Here is a 22,475-nt window from a genome sequence, read left to right on the forward strand (position 1 = left end):
AGAGAGGGAGAAGCAGGCTCCCTGCTCGAGCCCGATGCGGGGCTCAATCCCAGGACCCTGGGATCATGACCCAAGCCGAAGGCAGATGCCCAACAACTGAGCTACGCAGGTGACCCACAACATGTATTCATTTTTAAAATCAAATTTCAAAACCCACATGAGTTCCTTACCCATAGAGTCAATCATTCTTCAACTGAAATACAGAAATACTCAAAGGAAAAAAAAAAAATCTTCTTTACCCTCCTTTCATATGGTTTCAATAAAATGAGGCTGCTTCTAGGGAACTGCCGTTTTGTCTCACTATTTTCTGAGTGCTTTGCTAAAGCCATAAATAAGAAAATAAATCTGCCTAAAATATATTAATACCATCCACAACTTGTAAATATAAAAGGGTTACCAGAAGATCATGACAATATGAGAAATACTCTGTACTGCTATATGGTCTGGAAGTGGCCTGCCCTGGTTGATAAAGATTCATAATGCATCACGCAGGATTACAAAATTTTTAAATTATAATAAACAAAAAATTAAAATAAAACAAGTTGAACCTATTCTAAGCATAAATTCTCCCCCCACCAATAATTTAGAGAATATCTGAAGAAATGTATTACTCTTGGTCATGAGTTGTGGTTAACAAAATGATAGATTAAAAAGAGAGTCAATTATATTTTATGAATTTAACCATCATGGCTTTCCACAACACCAAATGAAAGGCAACACATAATGCAGTGTTACTGCTCATGTATTATTTATTGTGCATAACAAATTACCCCAAAACTCATTTAAAACAATGAACATTTACTATCTAACAGTTATTATGGGTCAGCAATTAGGCAGCTAAACTGGGTACCTCTGGCTCATGGTCTATCATAAGGCTTCAGTCAAAACTGCTGGCCAGGGCACCTGGGTGGCTCAGTTGGTTAAGCGACTGCCTTCGGCTCAAGTCATGATCCTGGAGTCCCGGGATCGAGTCCCGCATCGGGCTCTCTGCTCGGCAGGGAGTCTGCTTCTCCCTCTGACCCTCCCCCTCTCATGCTCTCTCTCTCTCTCATTCTCTCTCTCAAATGAATAAATAAAATCTTTAAAAAAAAAAAAAAAAAAACCTGCTGGCCAGGCTATAGGATCATCTAAAGGCTTGGCTCTGTGTAAAAGGGGGGAAGGAGGAATTTGCTTCTAAGCTCAGTCATGTGGCTGTGGGCAAGTCTTGATCCCTCATCATATGGGCCTCTCCGGAGGGCTGCTCACAACGTAGCAACCTTTTGTGTGTTTTGTTTTGTTTTAATATCCTCCCTTCTCTCAGGTGTACAATTCAATGGCTTTTCATATATTCACAGAATTGTGCAACCACCAACACAATCAATTTTAGGACATTTCATCATCCTAAAAAGAAACCTATTACTCATGATCAAATCTCCCATCTACCCCCATCCCAACTCCCAATCACCGATCTATTTTCTCACTCTTTGGATCTGTGTATTCTGGAAGTTTTGTATAAATGTAACCATACAATCGCTTCTCGGCCTTTTGGCTAAGATCAAGTGTAGTATCTGTTCTTATCAGTTTAAATGTAACCATACAATATGTGGCCTTTTGTGACTTGCTTTTATCATTTAGCATCATGTTTTCAAGATTCATCTATGTGGTAGCATGAATCTGTACTTCATTCCTTTTATGGCTAATATTCCCCTGTATATATAAACCACATTTTATTTATCCATTTATCAACTGGCATACATTTGTTTCTACTTTTTGCTATTATGAATACTGATACTGTGAACATCTGCATACAGGTTTTGGTGTAAATATATATTTTAATTTTTCTTTAGGTAAACCTAGGAGTGGAGTTGCTGTGCCATCTGCGATCCCTATGTTCAGCTGTTTGAGGAAGTACCAGACTGCTTCCCAAAGTAGGTGCATCACTTTGCATTCCCCATAACAGTGTATGAAGATTCTAATTTCTCCACTATCTCTGCAACACTTGTTATTATCTGTCTTTTTGATCATAGCCATCCCTGTGAGTATGACACGGTATTTCATTGTGGTATTGATTTGCACTTCCCTGGTGGCTAATGAGATCAAGCTTCTTTTCAGGTGCTTATTGGCCATTTGTATGTCTTGCCTGAAGAAATGTCTATTCAAATCCTTTGTTTTTAAAATGAGTTCTTTTTCTTTTTATTGTTGAGGTGTAAGTCTTCTTTACATACTCTGGATACTAGACTTTTCTTATTAGATATATGATTTGCTCATAACAAATAATAGAGAGCATGTAGACAGGATAGCAATAGGAACTCTCATACACTGTGGGGAGAAAACTAAAACAGCACAACCACAATGGAAAGTAATTTGGCAATATTTGGAAACTACAGATACCCATACCCTACAAGCAGCAACTCCAATCCTAGGTGTTTACCTCAGCGAAATCCTTACACTTGGTAAAAACTAACATGGGTGGAACCTTGGTGGGGGGAAAAACATGAATTAAACATAGTAACCTAAGTGGAAAAGTCTCAGAAAAAAATCCACATAGTATGATGCCATTTATATAAAGTTCAAAAACATGCAAAAGTAAACAATGTCTGGGGGGGGTTGTATACATATAAAATAAGTTTATGAAGAAAAGCAAAGAAATGATAGAATTCAGTACGGTGGTCACTTCTGAAGAGAAGGAAAGTGGGTGTCTAATCAGTAAAGGGCACACAGGTTTCAACGGTGTGATAATATGCTATTTTTTGAGCTTTATATATGCAAATTACACATTTTTGTACATGTGACACATTTCATAAACATTTTTTTCAGAGAGCTACACTGACATCTGAAGATCTAATATAGATACACACTGAAGAAATTTAATTCCAATATACTTAATGCAGATGAAAAGTATCACAGGGAACCAAAAACTACATATAAACAATATTACCAATTACTTTTAACCCAACAAAGTGTATGCTTTGTAGAACAGAGAAGATGGATTCGCTGCCTTTTTCTGCTTCTTCCTACCTTTCTGTAAGCCTGTCTTCCTGACCCAACCTTTATCACAATGATCTAGATTAAATACCACCTCCTCTAGGAGGTTCTGCCACTCAATCTATCAACTGATGGGTTCTCATCCTCCTCTCAATTTCCACAGTATTTGTATTACTTCAAGGCCCTCATCACATTATCCCTAGAATGCATGTGATTTAACTCCTCTGTCAAAGATAAGCACCTGAAGATCTAGAACACTGATTAATCAGCCTGGCTATAGAAGGCACTCAATTTTTTGTTGACTACTGAATGAATGAATGAATTTGAAAATTCAGCAATTTCAGAGAGAGGTGAGTAAAGATTTGGCCTAGTTTTCTTTAAAACTCTCAAAAATTGAGGAATTAAATAATTATACTCCTTGAAAAAGAATTTCAACACTGAAATTCTTCAAGATATAGCAAATAGAAGATTAACAGTGGTCAGTTAAAATATAAAATGTTTATAGTGCATACACTGATTATTTTCCATATTCACCGGGGGCCAAATCAAAGGCATAATAACTTCCTGAAAGATTATTTACCATCAGAACAGTCCACTGCCTTAGAACATGTCTTAAAGTCAATCATATAACTGAAGGACAGGTAGTGTTACATCTTTTACAGAAAAAAAATAGTACATACCATTTCATGACCCAAATTTGTTACTTTTAGAAAACTTAGCTTTTTTTTTTTTGCTTTCAGATATTTAAATTGTTTACCGGGGCACCCTGGTGGCACAGATGGTTAAGCATCCGACTCCTGGTATCGGCTCAGGTCGTGATCTCAGGGTCATGAGATGGGGCCTCTAGTCAGGCCCCAGGCTCAGCATGGAGTCTGCTTAAGACTCTCTCTCCCTCTCCCTCTGCCCCTCCCTCCTTCTGTGCTTGCTCAAGCTCTCTCTCTCTCTAAAATAAAGCAATCTTTTTTAAATTTAAAAATTAAAAAAAAAAATTGTTTACCACCAAAGTATAAACCTAAACATTATGTGCTTATGGCAGAAAAGGAACTGCTTCATGACAAGGACCACAAGTGAAATAGAGCTGTTTCTCAAGAACTACACACTACTGCTGATAACAAATAGGGAGTCTTGACTGGTTGAATCAATTCATTCCTGTCTATGCATCTATAATTTCCTCCTGGAACTAATTTAAAGGAGATAAAAATGTTGAAGTAGGGTCACCAGATTTAGCAAATAAAAATACAGTAAGCCCAGGTAAACTTGAATTTCAGATAAACAATGGATTTTTTTTAAATAATGCATGCCTTGGGGCGCCTGGGTGGCTCAGTCCATTAAGCGGCTGCTTTCGGCTCAGGTCATGATCCTGGGGTCTTGGGATCGAGCCCCACATCCGGCTCCCTGCTCAGCGGAGAGCCTGTTTCTCCCTCTCCATCTGCCTGTCACTCTGCCTACTTGTGCTGTCAAATAAATAAATAAAATCTTTAAAAATAAAATAAAATAAAATAAATAAATAATGCATGCCTTATGCAATATTTATACTAAAAACTTTTTCACCGTTAATCCGAAATTCAAATTTAAACTAAGTTATCTGTATTTTATCTGGTAACCCTAACTGAAGCCAACAAATGGAGCAGTAATCAATCCAATTTCCTCACTTTGTAGCAGAAACTGAGACCTAAAGAAAAGAGGTGACTTAACCTAAACCTACACCAAAGATTAAGGAAGTGAGTTACTTTAAAAAGAGAAAACATATCCACTAGGTCTCCTTGGGTTCCGTTCATAGTCCTTTCAACCTCTGATTCTGGCTCACCTCACAGAAGCACCAAGCGGACGAGCTGTAAAAGGCTATGGTTTTCCTCTTTCAGTATCAAACTTCCAAGTTTCAGTAAATCTCTTATCAACCCTAGTCTTCGAAAACAAACCAGGAAACTAAGCATTTCTCTTAAAAAAAAAAAAATCATCCTGATAATTCTTGGTCTACAGACCACTTCATATTGTTTATACATTCACTCACTATATGAAACAGAACCTCCTTTTCTCCTAAACCCAGTTCTCTCAAGATCCAGAGTTTCAAAATTTGTGATATGTTCATGTTATTCCATGGCTCTAACAATTTTAAGTCATGTACTTTCCCGACTTATGTATTTTTCGGAGGAAATATCCTAATCCATTCAGTTGGGTCTAAATAAAAGTCTTGCAAAAAGTCTTCCACTCCCATTCTATACCTGAGCAACTAGGCCAGCAATGAGCATTAAGTCTCACTATTATAAACATACACTCACATCCCTTGGGCCTGGAATGCAAGAAAAGATGGAAACAGAAAGGTGCATCGGAAATTTGGGGGTCTTTTCCAAGTCTATCTGCAAAATATACTAATTGTCTCTCTAATTGTATGACATACGGTCGAACAAAGTTGAAGGAAAAATAAAAGAAAACTCCACGTAAGCAAAAGATTCATCTTCCAGAGCCTGTCAAATTAACAAACACAGAACACCTCCTCAACAGTGTAACAGTGCTTCTCAACCTGTGATCCCTGGGGGCCCTTAGGGGTATTGCAGTAGAGCAGGAAGACCGCGAGGCAGACAGAGGTTTCGATTTTCTTTCTTTTTTTTTTTTTAATTAACTGGACTTCCAAAGGAAGTTCTAAGAAAGGTTTCGTTGTATCAGAAAAGCCTGAAAAAAACAGCAACATAAACCATTACTTTGTATAAAAGTTTTCTATTAAAAACTTCACCCAGGTGAACAAGAATCCAAATCGTGTCAGATGAAAAATTTAAAGACAAACAGGAACTTAGCAATTAAAAGACAACTATCTACCTAAGCTTTCCCTCTGGCAGCTTCCAAAGTATACAGGTCTCTCTCGAGATCACACACGTCAAAAGTGGAAGGTCCTCAAAGATCACTTAGTCCAGACATTCGTTACAGATGTGGAAACTGAGGCCAGGGCCAGCGCTGAGGCTGACCTGCCCAAGGTCTCACAGCCCGCAAGGGCCGGACTTCAACTGGGACTGACTCCACGCTGGCAGCCCCAGGCCCTCAGAGCCCGACGGATCCTGCGGCCCCCGGCTCGGCCCGGCCCCGGGGGCAAGCCTCGAGCAGCCGGAACGGAAGGGCCCACAACCCGGGCTCGCTGCCGCCTTTCGGCCGGCTCCACGCCAGGGCCGCGACCCAGGGACTTGGGAGCTGCAGAGCCCTGGCCTCGGCGGCCGCCCACTCCCAACCCACCTGTCGCGCACTGCACAGCCGGCAGCCACACCCCCTGCCGGGGCAGGGGGCTCAGCCGGCCTTGTCGGCGGCGAGCAGCAGCGACTGCAAGCGGCGTGAGGTACGCCCGTCCCAAGGCCGCAGGAGTTACCTCAGGTGGGCGCTGAGCTCGCGGCTGGGCCGCCCCGGCCCGCCCGAAGCATGCCGGACACCAGGATGCAGCAGGCCCGCAGCTCGGCCGCCACCCGGCCTGTTTACACCCCTCCGCGGGAGGACGCCGTCCCGTCACGTGACATGCGCGTCACGTGTCCGCCCGGGGGCGGGGGTTGTGGAGGTGTTGCCCGGCAACGGCGGCGCGCTAAGGGTGGGCGAGCGGCCGCGGCGCCGCGGTCCTTCCGCCTCCCTGGTCCTGGCGGTCGGTGCAGAGGCGAGAGTGGACGGGTCCCAAGCAATCCGGCAGCGGAAGGGGAAAGACCCCCACCGTTACTGCTTCATCCCTTTGTGAGCCCCGGGCCTGACCGCTTATATTATTAGTGCTTTGAAAGGAGAAGGGAATTCGGTCAGGTATTCTGATGCTGCACTTGGGAGAAAAAAATGGAAATACTTCCCTACTTAAGGCTAGCAAACGAAGGCGGAGCGTTTGTTTACCTTAAGGAACAGTTCTGTTTACTTTCGCTCCCTAATCTGGAGTGAATGGCTATTCCACAGCCTACCCCACCGCGACTCCCCTCCTGGAATGGGTGTGAGGAAGGCTTATGGGACTTCCAACTTTTATTTTAAATTATATATTATGATTTTCATGAGCATTAGTCTTTGTATGTGTAAATACAAACAGACCTAAATAAATATTTGATTCAGCATTCAGGTTTTGTCCACATCAAACTTTACTGATTATAGCTGATACTTGTTTTTAGTAACTATTTCTACTAAGTCGTTTTCCTCCATCAGACTTTACAGAAGTTTCAGCCACTGCCAATTTCTCCCATAATAGTCATTATAAATTGCATAAAAGACTAATTTGTACTATTTCTTAGTAAATTCATGAGAGAATTGTGAGCCGATACCTTCAAATATTCCAGAATTGTTCTGTTGTCCAGGAGTGATCTATTGTATAATTAATTCCTCCATACAATCCTGATCATGTTGCATACATGGCTAAGAGCAAACTGACAGGGTCAAAACAGTGGGCTCAAAATATCTTTCAGGTCTGTGCAAGGTCAAACATCCTCTTCATTAACACACCTAAAATGCAACATTACAAAGAGAAGAAAATATAGTGATGAGTTTTCTCCACACTCATCTTTTACTATGGAAAATAGGTTACAAGGCCAGTTGCCACAACCTGTTGAGTTTTTCTGCTGCTTCTGGCAGCAGATGTTCCCTAAAGGCAGGAATAGTATCTTTCACTGGTATACCTTATGCCTAGACCATGCCTGAGAAGCAAAAATATTGGCTAATCTATGGCTTGTGAATCTGTAGGAAGTGGCAAAGACTATTCACATATCCAGAGGGATCTGTAAGTTAGGCAGTACTCATGGAGACAATGCAAGGTGAGTCCTGACTCAGTCATTTCTATCTAAGCAATTTACTTAACATTTCTGAACCTCTTCATCTACTTAAAGGAAAGTAGCTACTGAACAGTTATGAAGATGAAATGAAATAATGCTGGCACAGCACTTTAAAGTGCCCAATACATACAGTCCTCAATAAATGTTAACCATATATGACCTTTGGCAAGACGGTAGTGATATATAGGAGGTCAGAGTCCTGAGGGAAAGGCAACTGATGGATTGAAAGGGTTCAGGTCCAGGGTCTGGACTCTTGCCACCTGGACTGGAGTTGAGCATTGCCAGCAGGGAAACTAAGCACAACGACAAAGAAAGCTTTGCATTTAGAATGGAAGGCTACCAATAAGGGAATTGCTCATGGGTGACCAGGTCTTCACTCCAAGGGGAGCACTGGCCTTATGGCAGCAGGTTAATTCTACATCCTGTTTGTGGTGGTGGCGACTCCTAGTATACTACCTGTCCACTGCCTCAGCCCACATAAGAAAATTGCCTACCCTCTCCTAGAGTTTGTGGGAAAGAAAGAAGTCACCACCAAATGGCTGAACCTACCTAGTTTTTCAGTTAGGGTTTTGTTGCAAACAAAATGCATTGGTAGGTAGGATAAGATATACTATAATTATATAAGACTCTATAACAGCGTATCATCCAACACAGTGGATATACTAGCGTTCTCACTAGAGTGATGAATGTAAGGAATAACAGGAGACTTGCAAACAGAGAAAGAGTGGATAATAACCTGCTAAGGTGTTACAAAGCTATGATGTGGTAGAGCCAGCCTCATATTTATGTCTCCTGATTCCAAGTCTAAATGTCTTTTCCTTTTTATTAATAACCATAAAAAATGTGATTTCACTATATCTGTATATTCTCTCTTGATTTTGGCCTTCCTATGCTATGCTAAATGACAGTCTTGCTTTACATAGTATTTGTCATATTTCAAAAGTAGAGCCAATAGGATATTCAGATTGATTAGAGGTATTTGTAAAAGAACAGAGTGAAGGATGACTCCAAGGTTTTTGGCCTGTACAACCAAAAGAATGGAACTGTCATTTACTTAGATGGAGAAGGGTGTGAAAATTAATAAAGGGAAACCTCACTAAAATGGAGTTGGGAGGCCAGAAGAGGGAGCTCTTGTGCCATACCACTCCCCGTCAATTACTGGAAGAATTATCGATTACCCCTCAAGAGAAGAAACGATAACAGAAAGAATCATCAATTACAGGTCCCAATAGGAAAAGATGTACAGTCCATCTCCTATAAGAAATTGACTATGCCAGCAGTTCAGCCAATCAGAAACCCTCATCACCCTGAATTCTTGCTTTTCTGCAATGGACTTTTGTTCAAAAAAACCCCTCCCAACTTCCTCCTTCATCTCCATAAAATAATGTTCCTCTCTTTTGTTAGACTACCCTAAGGTTTTTGCTATACCTTGCTTCTCCTGAATTGCAATTCTCTGCTATTCCCAAATAAATTCATTTTTGCTGGTACAATAACTTTTCAAAAAGTCAACCTTTTTGACTTTTCTTTTTTAAAGTCAAAAAAGGATATGTGCAGGCTGGGAGAAAAAAATCAAGAATTTGATTTCGGACACGCTAAATTTGACCTGCTTATTAGCCATCCAAATAGAGGTGTACAGTTAGCAACTGCACAGAAGACAATGAAATTCTGAGGGGAGCTATAGAGATATAAATTGATTGGTTGATGGTATTTAAAGCCACAAGATTGAATGAGATCACACAGAGCAGTAACTTTCATACCTCTGATCTCAACCCAGGATACAAAATACATTTTCCATACTGACCAAATACATGTAGATACCTTAAAATTTTCAAAAAGCAAATCTACCCTCCCTATAATTCATTGTTTCCGTTCTTTTCCACTTTATGCTGTTCCATTTTTTAAAACTTCTCCCAACTCAACTGATTTTTTAACCAAGTAACAGTATGGCCTTACAGTTTGAAAAATCACTGAAAGTTGCTGACCAAGTACATTAATTGCATAATTGCAGGGGAAATAAAAGATCCAAAGGCTGCTCATGCAGCACTTCGGAGATGGGAAGACTAGCAAAGGAAACATAGCAGGAGCAGCCAAAGGAAACGAAATAGAGCAGTTCTAAAGCCTAAGTGAAGAAAATGTTTTAGGGAGAAGGAAGTGCCTCAGTGTGTCATTTCATTTGCTGTTGAGAAGTTGAGTAAAATGAGAACTGACCTTTGGATTTAGCAGCGGAGGGATCTTTGAAAACTTGAGAACAGAGCAATTAAAATAAAGTGGTAGGGATACAAGCCTTATTGCAGAGATAGTAAATGGTGACAACAAGCAGATTTCCTTTTGCTGCAAAGACGAGCAGAGGAATGGAACAACAGCAGGCAAGAGATGTGGGGGTTAGGTTTTGTTTAAATATTTATACACTATTAGAAATGGTCCAGTGATGAGAAAATATCAATGCAGGAGTGTGACAACTGTAGGAAGGAAATCCTTGAGTTGGCTGGAAGGGAAGTGGGAAGACACAGATACAGATAGCCCGGTACGCTTGAGCATCTGACTTGATTTCGGCTCGTGTCATGACCTCAGGTCCTGGGATCAGGGCCCCCCATGGGGCTTTGTGCTCAGTGTGGAGTCTACTTGAGACTCTCTCCCTCTCCCTCTGTCCTTCTCCCACTCACATATGCTCTCTCTCAATAATCTTTTTTTTTTTAAAAAAGAATTTCTTTTCCAATTGTTCCTAGTTTAATAAAATAAGAAGTTGAGAGTGAAGACAGAGAGTGAAAGGGGTGTTGGTGGTTTGAGGAGAGAATGCTAAACACCATCCAGGAGTGCTATATCCCAGCCCAGCCCTGTGACTTCCCACATGAATGATTACTGTATCTGTCTCCTGACTTCCATCCTTGCCTCCTACAATCTTTTCTCTACACAATCACCAGAGTGATTTTTTAAAACTTAAGTCCAATTATGTAAACCTCCAATATTATCCCAATTCAGAATAAAATCCAAAGTTCATGCCTATCAAGTCCTCCATGATGTAGCCTCTTATTTCCTGTTGTCCCCCTTACTTGCTTTGCTTTAGCTGCCAGGCTTCCTTGCTATTTCTTGGTTTATTCAGGCTTAGAACACTTTCCCCCATTTCCTCACTCCCTTTGTGACTACTTAAATATAACTTTCTCATAGTGGAGGTCTTTCACCACCCTTTCTAAAACAACACTATGTCACCCTATTGTGCTTGGTTTTTTGCATTTAATACCATCTGTGGCAGGGACATTTACAGCTCATTAAATATCCATCCCCCCCCCCCCATAACTCTGGCAATTGGGTAAGGCCATATGACTAGTTCTAACCAATGGGCTGTAAGCAGAATGTATATATACTTCTAGACAAAGTCATTGAAAAGCCAATGAGCAACCCTCCAGTCCTCTCTCCCCTGGGGCAGCAATCTTAGAGAATACATGTTGCATTGGCAAAACCATACAATGGAAATAGCCCGAATCAGCCTGAATTGCCTCATCAGGTAGCTAGCCTGGGAAGTTGCCTGGCTCACTGGATTTTGCATGGGTGAGGAATAAACTTTGTTCAGTTAAACCACTGAGCTTTGGGGGTTAATCTGCTACCACAGAAATATATAGAATCTGCTATGGTCTGAATTATGTCTCCCCATAATTTATATGTTGAACTCCTAACCCCCAGTACCTCATACTGTGACTGTATTGGAGATAGAGTCAGCAGTTAGTTAGGTTCTAATAGGATACCTGGAGGCCAGCAATGAGGTGGTCCTAGTCAGCTATCAGGGAAAGTCAGAGACCTATCCTGGCAGCATGCCACAAGACGCCAGATCAAACCAGACAGACCCAAGATGGAGGATACCATGACAGGAAACCTCTGACCAAATTAGGAAGAAAAAGCGAGAAACTCGGCTTCCTGCCCCAAGTAATAACTATTCTACCCCCTAGTTAACAACTATCTATAAAAGATAGAAACCCAAGCCAACCCCCAGGGAACACAGCGCTGTCTTTCTGTGTCTGTCTCACTCCTCATATCTTGAGAGTGTATTTTTCACTTTAATAAACTTTCCCACATCCATTACTCATCTGCTGTGCTGCCATGTCTGTCCTGAATTCCTTCTCCTGATGACACTAAGAACTTTTGCTGACTCCTTCAGGTCTGGCTGGGTTGAGGCCCCAAGGTGCGGGGTCCCCCTAGTTCACCCCTCAACAATAGGGAATTTGAAGATGTGATAAGACAAAATATGGTCATTAGGGTGGGCCCTGATCCATTAAGATTGGTGTCCGCATAGGAAGAGGAGATTAGAACACAGCTGTGCATGGAGGAAAGACCATGTGAAGACACAGGGAGAAGTGGCTATCTGCAAACCAATGACATTCTTCTCATTCTGCCAACTCCTGGATCTCTGACGTCTAGCCTCCAGAATTGTGAGAAAATAAGTCTGTTGTGTAAGCTGCCCAGTCTGTGGTACTTTATTATGGTAGCCCTGGTAATTGAATACAGCATCCTAACACACCGATACTCCATCTGGCATATTTATTTTTTCCTCTAGAATGTAAGCATGTAATGAAAGCAGGAATGTTATTTAGTTAAACACTACATCTGCTGCACTTACAATAGCGCATGACACTAATAGATGCACAATATTTATTGAATAACTGAATACTGTATTTAAATGAAATTTTTAAAAAGATTTACTCATTTGAGAGAAAGAAAGAGGGGGATGGGTAGAGGAAGAGGGAGAATTTCAAGCAGACTCCCCACTAAGTGTGGAGCCTGAAGCAGTTCTCGATCCCATGACCCTGAGATCATGACCTAAGCTGAAACCAAGAGTCAAGATGCCCAACCAACTGAACCACCCAGGTCCCCCTTAAATGAAATTTTTTCAAGGAAAATCTTTTTTGGGCACCTGGGTGGCTCAATCAGTTAAGTGTCTGCCTTCGGCTCAGGTCATGAACCCAGGGTCCTGGGATTGAGCCCCACATCAGGCTCCCTGCTCAGAGGGGAGTCTGCTTCTCCCTCTCCCTCTGTCCCTCCCCCAACTCATGCTCTCACTCTCTCTCTCAAATAAATAAATAAAATCTTAAAAAAAAAAAAAGAACAATAGCACTATTCTCCAGTAAACTATAGCTTTCACTGTGTTGTGCAAATTTTAGTAAGTACTATTTATAAATGTTGGTATAAAATAATATATTCTATAAGAAAGCAACTGATTTCTGTGCATTGGTTTTGTATCCTGCCACATTACTGAATTGCTGTATGAGTTCTAGTAATTTGGGGGTGGAATCTTTTGGGTTTTCCACATAAAGTATCATGTCATCTGCGAAGAGAGAGAGTTTGACTTCTTCAATGCAACTGTAGAAAGAGAAATTAGAGAAACAATTCCATTTACAATAGCACCAAAACCCTTAAGATACCTCGGAATAAACCTAACCAAAGAGGTAAAGGATCTATACTCTAGGAACTACAGAATACTCATGAAAGAAGTTGAAGAAGACACAAAAAGATGGAAAAACATTCCATGCTCATGGATCAGAAGAATAAACATTGTTAAAATGTCTATGCTACCCACAGCAATCTATACCTTCAACGCCATCCCAATCAAAATTCCAATGACATTTTTTAAAGTGCTGGAACAAACAACCCTAAAATTTGTATGGAATCAGAAAAGACCCCGAATCGCCAAGGAAATGTTGAAAAAGAAAAACAAATGGGGGCTAGGGGCATCACATTGCCGGATTTCAAGCTATATTACAAAGCTGTGATCACCAAGACAGCATGGTACTGGCACAAAAACAGACATACAGACCAATGGAACAGAATAGAGAGCCCAGATATGGACCCCCAACTTTATGGTCAAATAATCTTCGCCAAAGCAGGAAAAAATATGCAATGGAAAAAAGACAGTCTCTTCAATAAATGGTGCTGGGAAAATTGGACGGCTATATACAGAAGAATGAAACTCGACCATTCTCTAACACCATTCACAAAGATAAACTCAAAATGGATGAAAGACCTCAACATGAGACAGGAATCCATCAAAATCCTAGAGGAGAACATAGGTAGTAACCTCTTTGACATCGGCCACAGCAACTTCTTTCAAGATACATCTCCAAAAGCTAGTGAAACAAAAGCAAAAATGAACTTTTGGGACTTCATCAAGATAAAAAGCTTCTGCACAGCAAAGGAAACAGTCAACAAAACAAAGAGGCAACCCACAGAATGGGAGAAGATATTTGCAAATGACACTACAGATAAAGGGCTGGTATCCAAGATCTATAAAGAACTTCTCAAACTCAACACCCAAAAAACAAATAATCAAGTCAAAAAGTGGGCAGAAGATATGAAAAGACACTTCTCCAAAGAAGACATACAAATGGCTAACAGACACATGAAAAAATGTTCATCATCATTAGCCGCCAGGGAAATCCAAATCAAAACCACAGTGAGATACCACCTTACACCAGTTAGAATGGCAAAAATGGACAGGGAAAGAAACAACAAATGTTGGAGAGGTTGTGGAGAAAGGGGAACCCTCTTACACTGTTGGTGGGAATGCAAGTTGGTACAGCCACTTTGGAAAACAGTGTGGAGGTTCCTCAAAAATTTAAAAATAGGGACGCCTGGGTGGCTCAGTTGGTTAAGCGACTGCCTTCAGCTCAGGTCATGATCCTGGAGTCCCGGGATCGAGTCCCGCATCGGGCTCCCTGCTCGGCAGGGAGTCTGCTTCTCCCTCTGACCCTCCTCCCTCTCATGCTCTCTGTCTCTCATTCTCTCTCTCTCAAATAAATAAATAAAATCTTTAAAAAAATAAATAAATAAATAAAAAATAAAACTTTCTTTAAAAAAAAAAAAAAAAAAATTTAAAAATAGAGCTACCCTATGACCCAGCAATTGCACTACTGGGTATTTACCCCAAAGACACAGATATAGTGAAAAGAAGGGCCATATGCACCCCAATGTTCATAGCAGCAATGTCCGCAATAGTGGAAAGAGCCGAGATGCCCTTCAACAGATGAATGGATAAAGAAGATGTGGTCCATATATACAATGGAATATTACTCCATTGTACTGGAGGAGATTATGCTAAGTGAAGTAAGTCAAGTAGAGAAAGTCAATTATCATATGGTTTCACTTATTTGTAGAACATAAGGAATTGCATAGAGGACATTAGGAGAAGGAAGGGAAAAATGAAGGGGGGGAAATCGGAGGGAGAGATGAACCATGAGAGACTATGGACTCTGAGAAACAAACTGAGGGTTTTAGAGGGGAGGGGGGCCAGGGGATGGGTTAGCCTGGTGATGGGTATTAAGGAGGGCACCTACTGCATGGAGCACTGGGTGTTATACAAAAACAATGAATCGTGGATCACTACATCAAAAACTAATGATGTATTGTACGGTAACTAACATAACATAATAAAATAAAATTAAAAAAATATTTCACAAAGCTAAAAGTTAAACATTTTAACTTTTAATGTTGCTAAAACCAAATACTTACTGTTTAAAAATAAAATCCAGAGGGGGTGCCTGGGTGGCTCAGTTGGTTAAGCGTCCAAATCTTGACTTCTGCTAGGGTCATGATCTCAGGGTCGTGAGATTGAGCCCTATGTAGGGCTCTGGGCTGGATGTGGAGCCTGCTTGAGATTCTCTCTCTCCCTCTGCACAGCCCCCCCTCAAAAAAATAAAATAAAATCCAGAAACTGAATTTTATCACATAAAATTAGTTTAGTTATATAAAACAATATAAACACCTTCATTTTCATCACGGTTAAACTGTCCAATATAATTAATTTATTTAACTAATGTTTAACCAGTGTCTACATGCAAAGCACTCTGATAATTACTGGGGATGTAAAGACAGATCTGAGATCTGTAAAATCATGATCACCTCTTTATAAGAATTTAAAGCATAAAGAAATGCTTTCCAATGATATTATTTCTTGAATCAACTGGTTTCTCTCCCAGTGACTTAAAAACTAGTAAAACAACAAGGACAAAAAACTCAACTTTGACCAAAATCTTTGGTAAACTTAAGACTTATTTCTACATGGTCTTAGTTTAAAAAAGCATAGTGCGCTAATAAGCATATATCAATACCCTAACCATTCATATTTATTGTAGAATAAATATGTTTTGGTCCATTTTCCAGCAGCCTACCCACGTAATAAATTTTAAATGTCTAAAGCACATATTGTCTTGATAAGAGGGTGGGGGGAAGAACTGAACTACTCAACATAAATGTAAATATTTTCATTAGTTTGTATAGCTCCCCTTAAAAAGTATGCCACCAACCCCTAATTGTATCACTCCTCCACTAGTATCTTTCCCACCTGTAAATATATTTCCTTCCTGATCAGGAGCATCTTGAGATGCCTTCAGAAAGATAAAGGCTCTTTATCCATTTAACATTCAATCTCTTTTAGGAAGTAGAAGGAAGGGTAGCAGAATGCTCCAGTTCATTCACCCCTGTGTGGAGAAAGAGACCCTGCAGAGCACCTAAATTAGCCTTCTGGTACCACTGCAGATCCAACTTGGGTTGGGCTAGAGTTGCAAAGTCTATTTGGGTTACCTGCTACCTGTTTACCAGGTTTCAGGATCTGATTCAACTAAGCTTTCATGAAGCAAGTGAACTCCCAAAAGCTTATATTGGTTATATTGGTTACATCTGGGGAACAGGGCCCTTATACCCTAAAAGAATACCTTTATACTGATAGTCATTTTTTCCAAGTAGAATAAATTACTGATTTATTTAATGAAATGGTTGAGGGTATTATCCCAAGCAAAATAAGTCAGAGAAAGACAAATATATGATTTCACTCATTTGTGGAATTTAAGAAACAAAACAGATGAACATAGGGGAAGGGAAGGAAAAATAAAATAAGATAAAGACAGAGAGGGAGGCAAACCATAAGAGATGCTTAACTATAGGAAACAAACTGAGAGTTGCTGGAGGGGAGGTCGGTGGGGGAATGGGGTAATTGGGTGATGGGCATTAAGGAGGGCACGTGATGTGATGAGCACTGGGTGTTATATGCAACTGATGAATCACTAAATTCTACCTCTGAAACTAACAATATAGTATATGTTAATTAAATTGAGTTTAAATTAGAAAATTTTTAAAAATTATAAAAGAAAAATTATTGTAAATAATCAAATAATCAAACTCATAATGAAAATGAATATTTATTTGAATTTCTCCTGGTAATAGCACTCAACTTATAAGAAAAACAAACCAAGTTGTGAGATTTTGTTTTAAATGCAGCCATTTTTCAAAAAGTGAAAAGTTGGATTCCATATTTAATGGCAACAACTGAGACCCCTTCTATTGTAAAACTACCATTCAAAAAATAGTATTTTAAGAAATATATAGTATGATTAACATGATGTGTTTTATAGAATGGATATAAATCTGAATGCCAATCTGAATATGGAAGAAAGAGATATGTGTTAAAATCACACTGGGAAACAAAATGTTCTTTTTTATAAAAAGCAGCTTGAAATAAAAAGGAACTTGCTAGTAAACTCAATAAATTTTCACACATTTTTAAAAAAAAAAACAAATCCCCACCCCCCCCACACCCCTCAAAAAAGTGGTGGATTTGAGTAGAGCCATTGCATGGCGGCACATTTCTGTGCAATGTGGAAGCTGGTTACATAGTCAGTGATAACTTCCTAAAGTGCATCTTTTGAAGACTTGTCTCTTAAATTGCAATATCAAATATAAAATAGTTAACACAAGACATGCAATAACAAAGCTAAATCATTATAAAGTTTTTAAAACTACTTTTAAAACTTTTGATTCACCAAAGGATAAAGATGTCAAATACAGTAGTATTCTTTCTCCAACAGTATGCATTGTATGCTTTTGTCATTTGGCAAATCTTTTGGAGTCAAACAAAAATAATGCAGTCTGAACAATATTTCTTCTGTCACTGTAATACAATTCCTAGGCGCAGAGCAAGAGCTAGATTTTTGGAAGTTTGGGTGCGTTAACCACAGGATTTGCCTCCTGTAAGTATCTCCTCCCTGCATTCTTGTAATCATAGGTGCAGCCGTGAGTTTCTGCATAGCGATGAGATGCACAGAAGTTGTTTCCACATCTAAAGCACAAAAAAAGTTCATGTGAATGTCACATTTCTATAGAGGCTCATCTCTTTGGAAGATCAGATCTTGACTTCGGGTATCCAACAGGAGCCCTCTGGTTCTCTTAGCAATTTTCAGCATAGACATTTCCCTTGTGCTCATAAACCAGCACAAGTACCCCAAAAAGAAAAAGTTAACTATCCATGAATATGAGAGTTTATAATAAAGAATCTATTATGAATGAAACAGGATACAGATCTTTATGAAGCAGTAAAATTGCAAAAGCTGATAAATATGTCTATCATTTCTCTTATAACCAGTAAACCTGGGAGAACTGAATTTGTGAGAAATTCAGTCTCAAAAAAAAATCACATAAAACCTAATTATGAAAGGGCTTTCAAAATATTTCTACCAAACAAGATGAGCTGTTTCTATTTGAATAAAACATACTCTAAGAAGCAGCAGTTAATTTTAATGCCTGCACTCAAACTAAGGGCAGATACCATCCTCAGAACATATTAATCAATGCTAATGAAAGAAATAATTATGAGAAAATTCATTATTTTTTGTGAATATACTATTCATCCATTTTCAAATAAAACTGTACCATATAATAGTTAAATTACAATAACTTTAAATTTAGTCCCTTTTCTGTTCAATTTAAAACAGAATCTTGGAGGAGGGGTTCTTCCAAGTTGTATTCAAACAAAAACCAAGCATATCTATCATAAGACAAAGAAAGTACATTCTCCTATTGATTTAAATCTCCTAACTTGAAGGACAGGAGAGGATCTCATGATTTATAAACTCAGGAGCTGTCTACTTACTCTTCACTTTAACCAATTAGGAACTCAACTGAGGGCTGCTATTTGAACATCATCTTAATGATGTTATGAATAGCCAATTTAAAGAATGTGTTATACTGTATCCCCATGCTGGGTCACCACAAAGAAAGCATCTCAGCTTTTCCAGCCAGCCAACCTGCCTGCATTCGTAGCTAGTAGCCAGTCCAGTTTTCTTCCCACAAAGGAAACAATGCTTTGTTGCTTTCTTCTTTGTTTGAATAGGGGCATTCACAGGTGGGAGGTGATGAGTACATTCTCCTATTTAAAGAAAGAATACCTTGATTAATACAGGCACAGCATTTTAAATGTGAAATAGTATTAAGCAAAACATAAAACACATCCCTGTCACAGGAAACTTCCTTGCCATAAAAAATTAATTTGTGCTATTTTTATATCCAAAATTATCTACAGAATCTACAAGTGAAGATGCAGAACTGTTGTATTTTTAAAGATGCAGTAAATTTCTACTGACTGAGACTTATTGTTTTCAGGACTTCTGTACACACTGGCACTTTTCTGATTACTTCCAAAGGCAATCAGTAATTGTAAAGTACATCAAACTTTGACAGTGAATCAAAAAAAATTTCTGGATCAAAATCATTTTTATGAGGCCTCTGAGAGAAAACAATGTAATATATAACACAAACACCCAATAGGGAAAATAAAAGAATACTTTTACATCAAGAAGAAGCACCAGAGTATCATGAAACTGGTCTTTTAGTCCTGATTACACCACTGAAATTATATTCATCAAACCACAAGCAGGTTATTTATTCTTTCTTTTTTTTTTAAGATTTTATTTATTCATTTGAGAGAGAGAGAGACAGAGCACAAGCAGACAGAGAAGCAGAGGGAGAGGGAGAAGCAGACTCCCTGCTGAGCTGAGAGGCTGACATGGGGCTCGATCCCAGAACCTGGAGATCACGACTTGAGCCGAAGGCAGACACTTAACCATCTGAACCATCCAGGCACCCCTAATTATTCTTTCAAAACTTTAATTATTCATTTTTAAGACAACATAACATATATTTTTCTCCCTTAGGTTTCTAAGTGTTTTAAGGTCAACTCAGTTCTCACATGTAAAAAGCATTCTGAAAATTTTAAATGTTATTAATTACATAAAATATCCCGTCATCAATAGTGACTAATATGGTGCACTGCTCAATCTCACAGTACTGCTACCTTTCCAAAAAATATTTACTGAATTTTGGACTATTGTAACAACTTGGTTTTTTATCTTAAAAAAACCATTTGCATCAAAATGGATGGAACTGAAGGGTTTTATGCTAAGTGAAATAAGTCAAGCAGAGAAAGACAATAATCATATGGTTTCACTCATATGTGAAACATAAGGAATAGTGTGGACGACCACAGGGGAAGGGAGGGAAAACTGAATGGGAAGAAATCAGAGAGGGAGATAAACCACGAGAGACTCTGGACTCCGGGAAACAAACTGAGGATTACAGATGGGAGGGGGTTGGGGGTACAGAGTAACAGGGTGATGGGTATTAAGGAGGGCACGTGTGGTGATGGGCACTGGGTGTTATAAGCAACTAATGAACCACTGAACACTACATCAAAAACTAATGATGTATTATATGTTGGCTAATTGAACATAATAAAAAAAAACAGCACATCTGTTATTACATAAGAAATAATTAAATCAGGTTGCCTGGGTGGCTCAGTTGGTTAAGCATCTGCCTTTGACTCAGGTCATGATCTCAGGGTCCTGGGATTGAGGCCCGCGTCGGGCTCCCTGCTCAGTGTGGAGTCTGCTTCAGATTTTTTCTTTCTCCCTTCCCTTCTGCCCCCACCCCTGCTCGTGCTCTTGCTCTCTCCAAAATAAATAAATAAAATCTTTAAAAATAAATAAATAGGGGCGCCTGGGTGGCTCAGTCATTAAGCGTCTGCCTTCGGCTTGGGTCATGATCCCAGGGTTCTGGGATCGAGCCCCGCATCGGGCTGCTTCTCCCTCTCCCAATCCCCCTGCTTGTGTTCCCTCTCTCGCTGTGTCTCTCTCTGTCAAATAAATAAATGAAATCTTTAAAAAAAATAAATAAATAGAAAAAGAAATAATTAAATCAATTTCAAAAAAAATTAAATCAATTTCTTTAATTACTAAGTGAAATACTCTTAGAACTGAGCAAAATTCCAACAAACCTGACTCAAGCAGAGAGGCTCCAAGTCACTGCCCATAGTTGTTACAATAACAGCACAGGCACACTGTGCTTGGTGGCACTAAAAGGCCAAGAAGCAAGAGGCAAACAAAGAAAACAAAAACAAGGGGAAAAGAATGAAAAGAAAAGTGGTAGAGTCTCAGTGGTACTGGTACCTATTCACTACTTAAAAAGGTTTGGGAGGCCTGGGCTTAATGTTTATATGGCAGCTAAAAGTCTCTGAAAATCCTTCAAGGGTTCAAAAAATTGGAATTACAAAGAATTGGTGCTGTATGTTTTGCCACCCAGATTGGGTGCTGGATATACAAACCCAGTAACATTGTCAGCTTTATTACCAGTCTGAAATACTTTCCTAGATCTTGCCTAAAACTGTACACAAAATTGGAAACTAACTAAATGACTCCTAATGGTAGAAACAAAACTGAAAACTAAGTGAATGACTCCCAGTGGTGCCCGAGTGCTAACTCAGTTAATAAGCACTTTCTTCTTCAAGTGCACTTAGAGTTATCAAGAACAAGGTGATGGGGTACTTTCCACTTCTTAAAAAATGAAAATAAGATAAGCATTTGCAAAGGACACACAGGAAAGGTATATATAGTACCAGATATCCTCTGGAAACTCATTAATTCCAATTATCTTTGAAATTCAGGTTTAGAATATTCTTCCCCAATGGAATAACCTGTTGATAATAATTTAGTTCAGTGTAGTCATATTTTAATTTTTTTTTCTTTCCTTGGAATTGCCTCACTTAAATGTTTCCCACACTTTTTCATTCAAGAACTCTTGTGAATGTGCAGAAACATACAACATAGTAGTGACACAAACGCAGTCTTCTCCTATGAGAGTGGTTTCCATATACGCATCTATTCTTTTATATAAATAAACTTTTTAAATAAACCTCTTAAATAAAACCATTTATAAGTCATCTACTTCATGATAGGACCCATCATGAGTATACATGTTTCCTACTATTCTTTACACTGGCATTCAGGGTCTTATATGTCCAATATGATATCTTTCTAACTTCCAGAGTCATTTTCTGTCATTTATCACATCATACCCACTCTCAGTGAAGCAGCAGACCCCACTCACAGGTGCAGTCTCTTCTAAAATGCTCTATTCCACCTTGTCAACCTAGTAAAACTCTACTCATCTTGTAAGAACATACCATCAATTATCAATTCTTCTCTGAAGCCTTTTCTCAAATGTGCATTGGACATATGAATAAAGAAAAAGTCAATAAAATAATTCCAATGTGAAAAGTTGCTTTTCAAAACAAGATTAAAGTTATTTGGAATAACTCACTTGTTTGGCATTCCCTAGTCTAATAATTGATCTAAGACAATGATCTATAAAAATTTACCCAACAGAAAAGACAGCCAACAAAGTAATAAGAGTAGTGTTCTGGATGCAAGTTTGGTAATCTCTGCCTAAAAATGATGACTAAACGATGGATAAGATTTCCAAGGGAGACCCTGTAAGTTAAAAGCAAAGAAAACCAATGGAAGAACTTAGCAAATCAATTAAATAAAACTTATACCAAAACTCTCACAGACTCAAGGAAATTCAGAATGATACAGTTATTACTGAAAGGAAATGGCAGCAAGTTACACAGCTCTAGTTCAGGTGATGATCACTGCA

At 39.2% G+C, this 22,475-nt stretch overlaps 2 protein-coding genes and 1 pseudogene across 12 annotated transcripts in view; 1 reads left to right on the forward strand and 2 right to left on the reverse strand.

Annotated features, from left to right (window-relative positions):
- Positions 1-6,443, reverse strand: part of MARCHF8 (membrane associated ring-CH-type finger 8) — a 135,413-nt gene extending 128,970 nt beyond the window's left edge. For 4 of the 6 annotated variants that reach the window (XM_078077436.1, XM_078077434.1, XM_078077437.1 and 1 more), the window contains exon 1: positions 6,317-6,443. The gene's annotated coding sequence lies outside the window, so the exon portion shown is untranslated. Of the gene's footprint in view, positions 1-6,186 lie in introns of all 6 variants that reach the window. The other 2 variants (XM_078077435.1, XM_036119940.2) reach the window with 1 other exon arrangement.
- On the forward strand, positions 1,509-1,689 carry LOC118553070 (U2 spliceosomal RNA; annotated as a pseudogene).
- A 10,437-nt stretch (positions 6,444-16,880) lies between the features above and the next one.
- The window catches only part of ZFAND4 (zinc finger AN1-type containing 4), an 83,714-nt gene continuing 78,119 nt past the window's right edge, over positions 16,881-22,475 (reverse strand). For 4 of the 6 annotated variants that reach the window (XM_036119929.2, XM_078077443.1, XM_078077442.1 and 1 more), the window contains 2 exons: positions 18,798-18,915; positions 16,881-17,829 (listed from right to left, as the gene is read on the reverse strand). In XM_036119929.2, coding sequence (XP_035975822.1) covers positions 17,694-17,829; positions 18,798-18,915 — 254 coding nt within the window. In that variant the 3' untranslated portion in view covers positions 16,881-17,693. Of the gene's footprint in view, positions 17,830-18,793; positions 18,916-22,475 lie in introns of those variants that run through there. The other 2 variants (XM_078077440.1, XM_078077441.1) reach the window with 2 other exon arrangements.

Source organism: Halichoerus grypus, chromosome 7 (assembly GCF_964656455.1).
Source record: "Halichoerus grypus chromosome 7, mHalGry1.hap1.1, whole genome shotgun sequence".
Taxonomy (NCBI): domain Eukaryota; kingdom Metazoa; phylum Chordata; class Mammalia; order Carnivora; family Phocidae; genus Halichoerus; species Halichoerus grypus.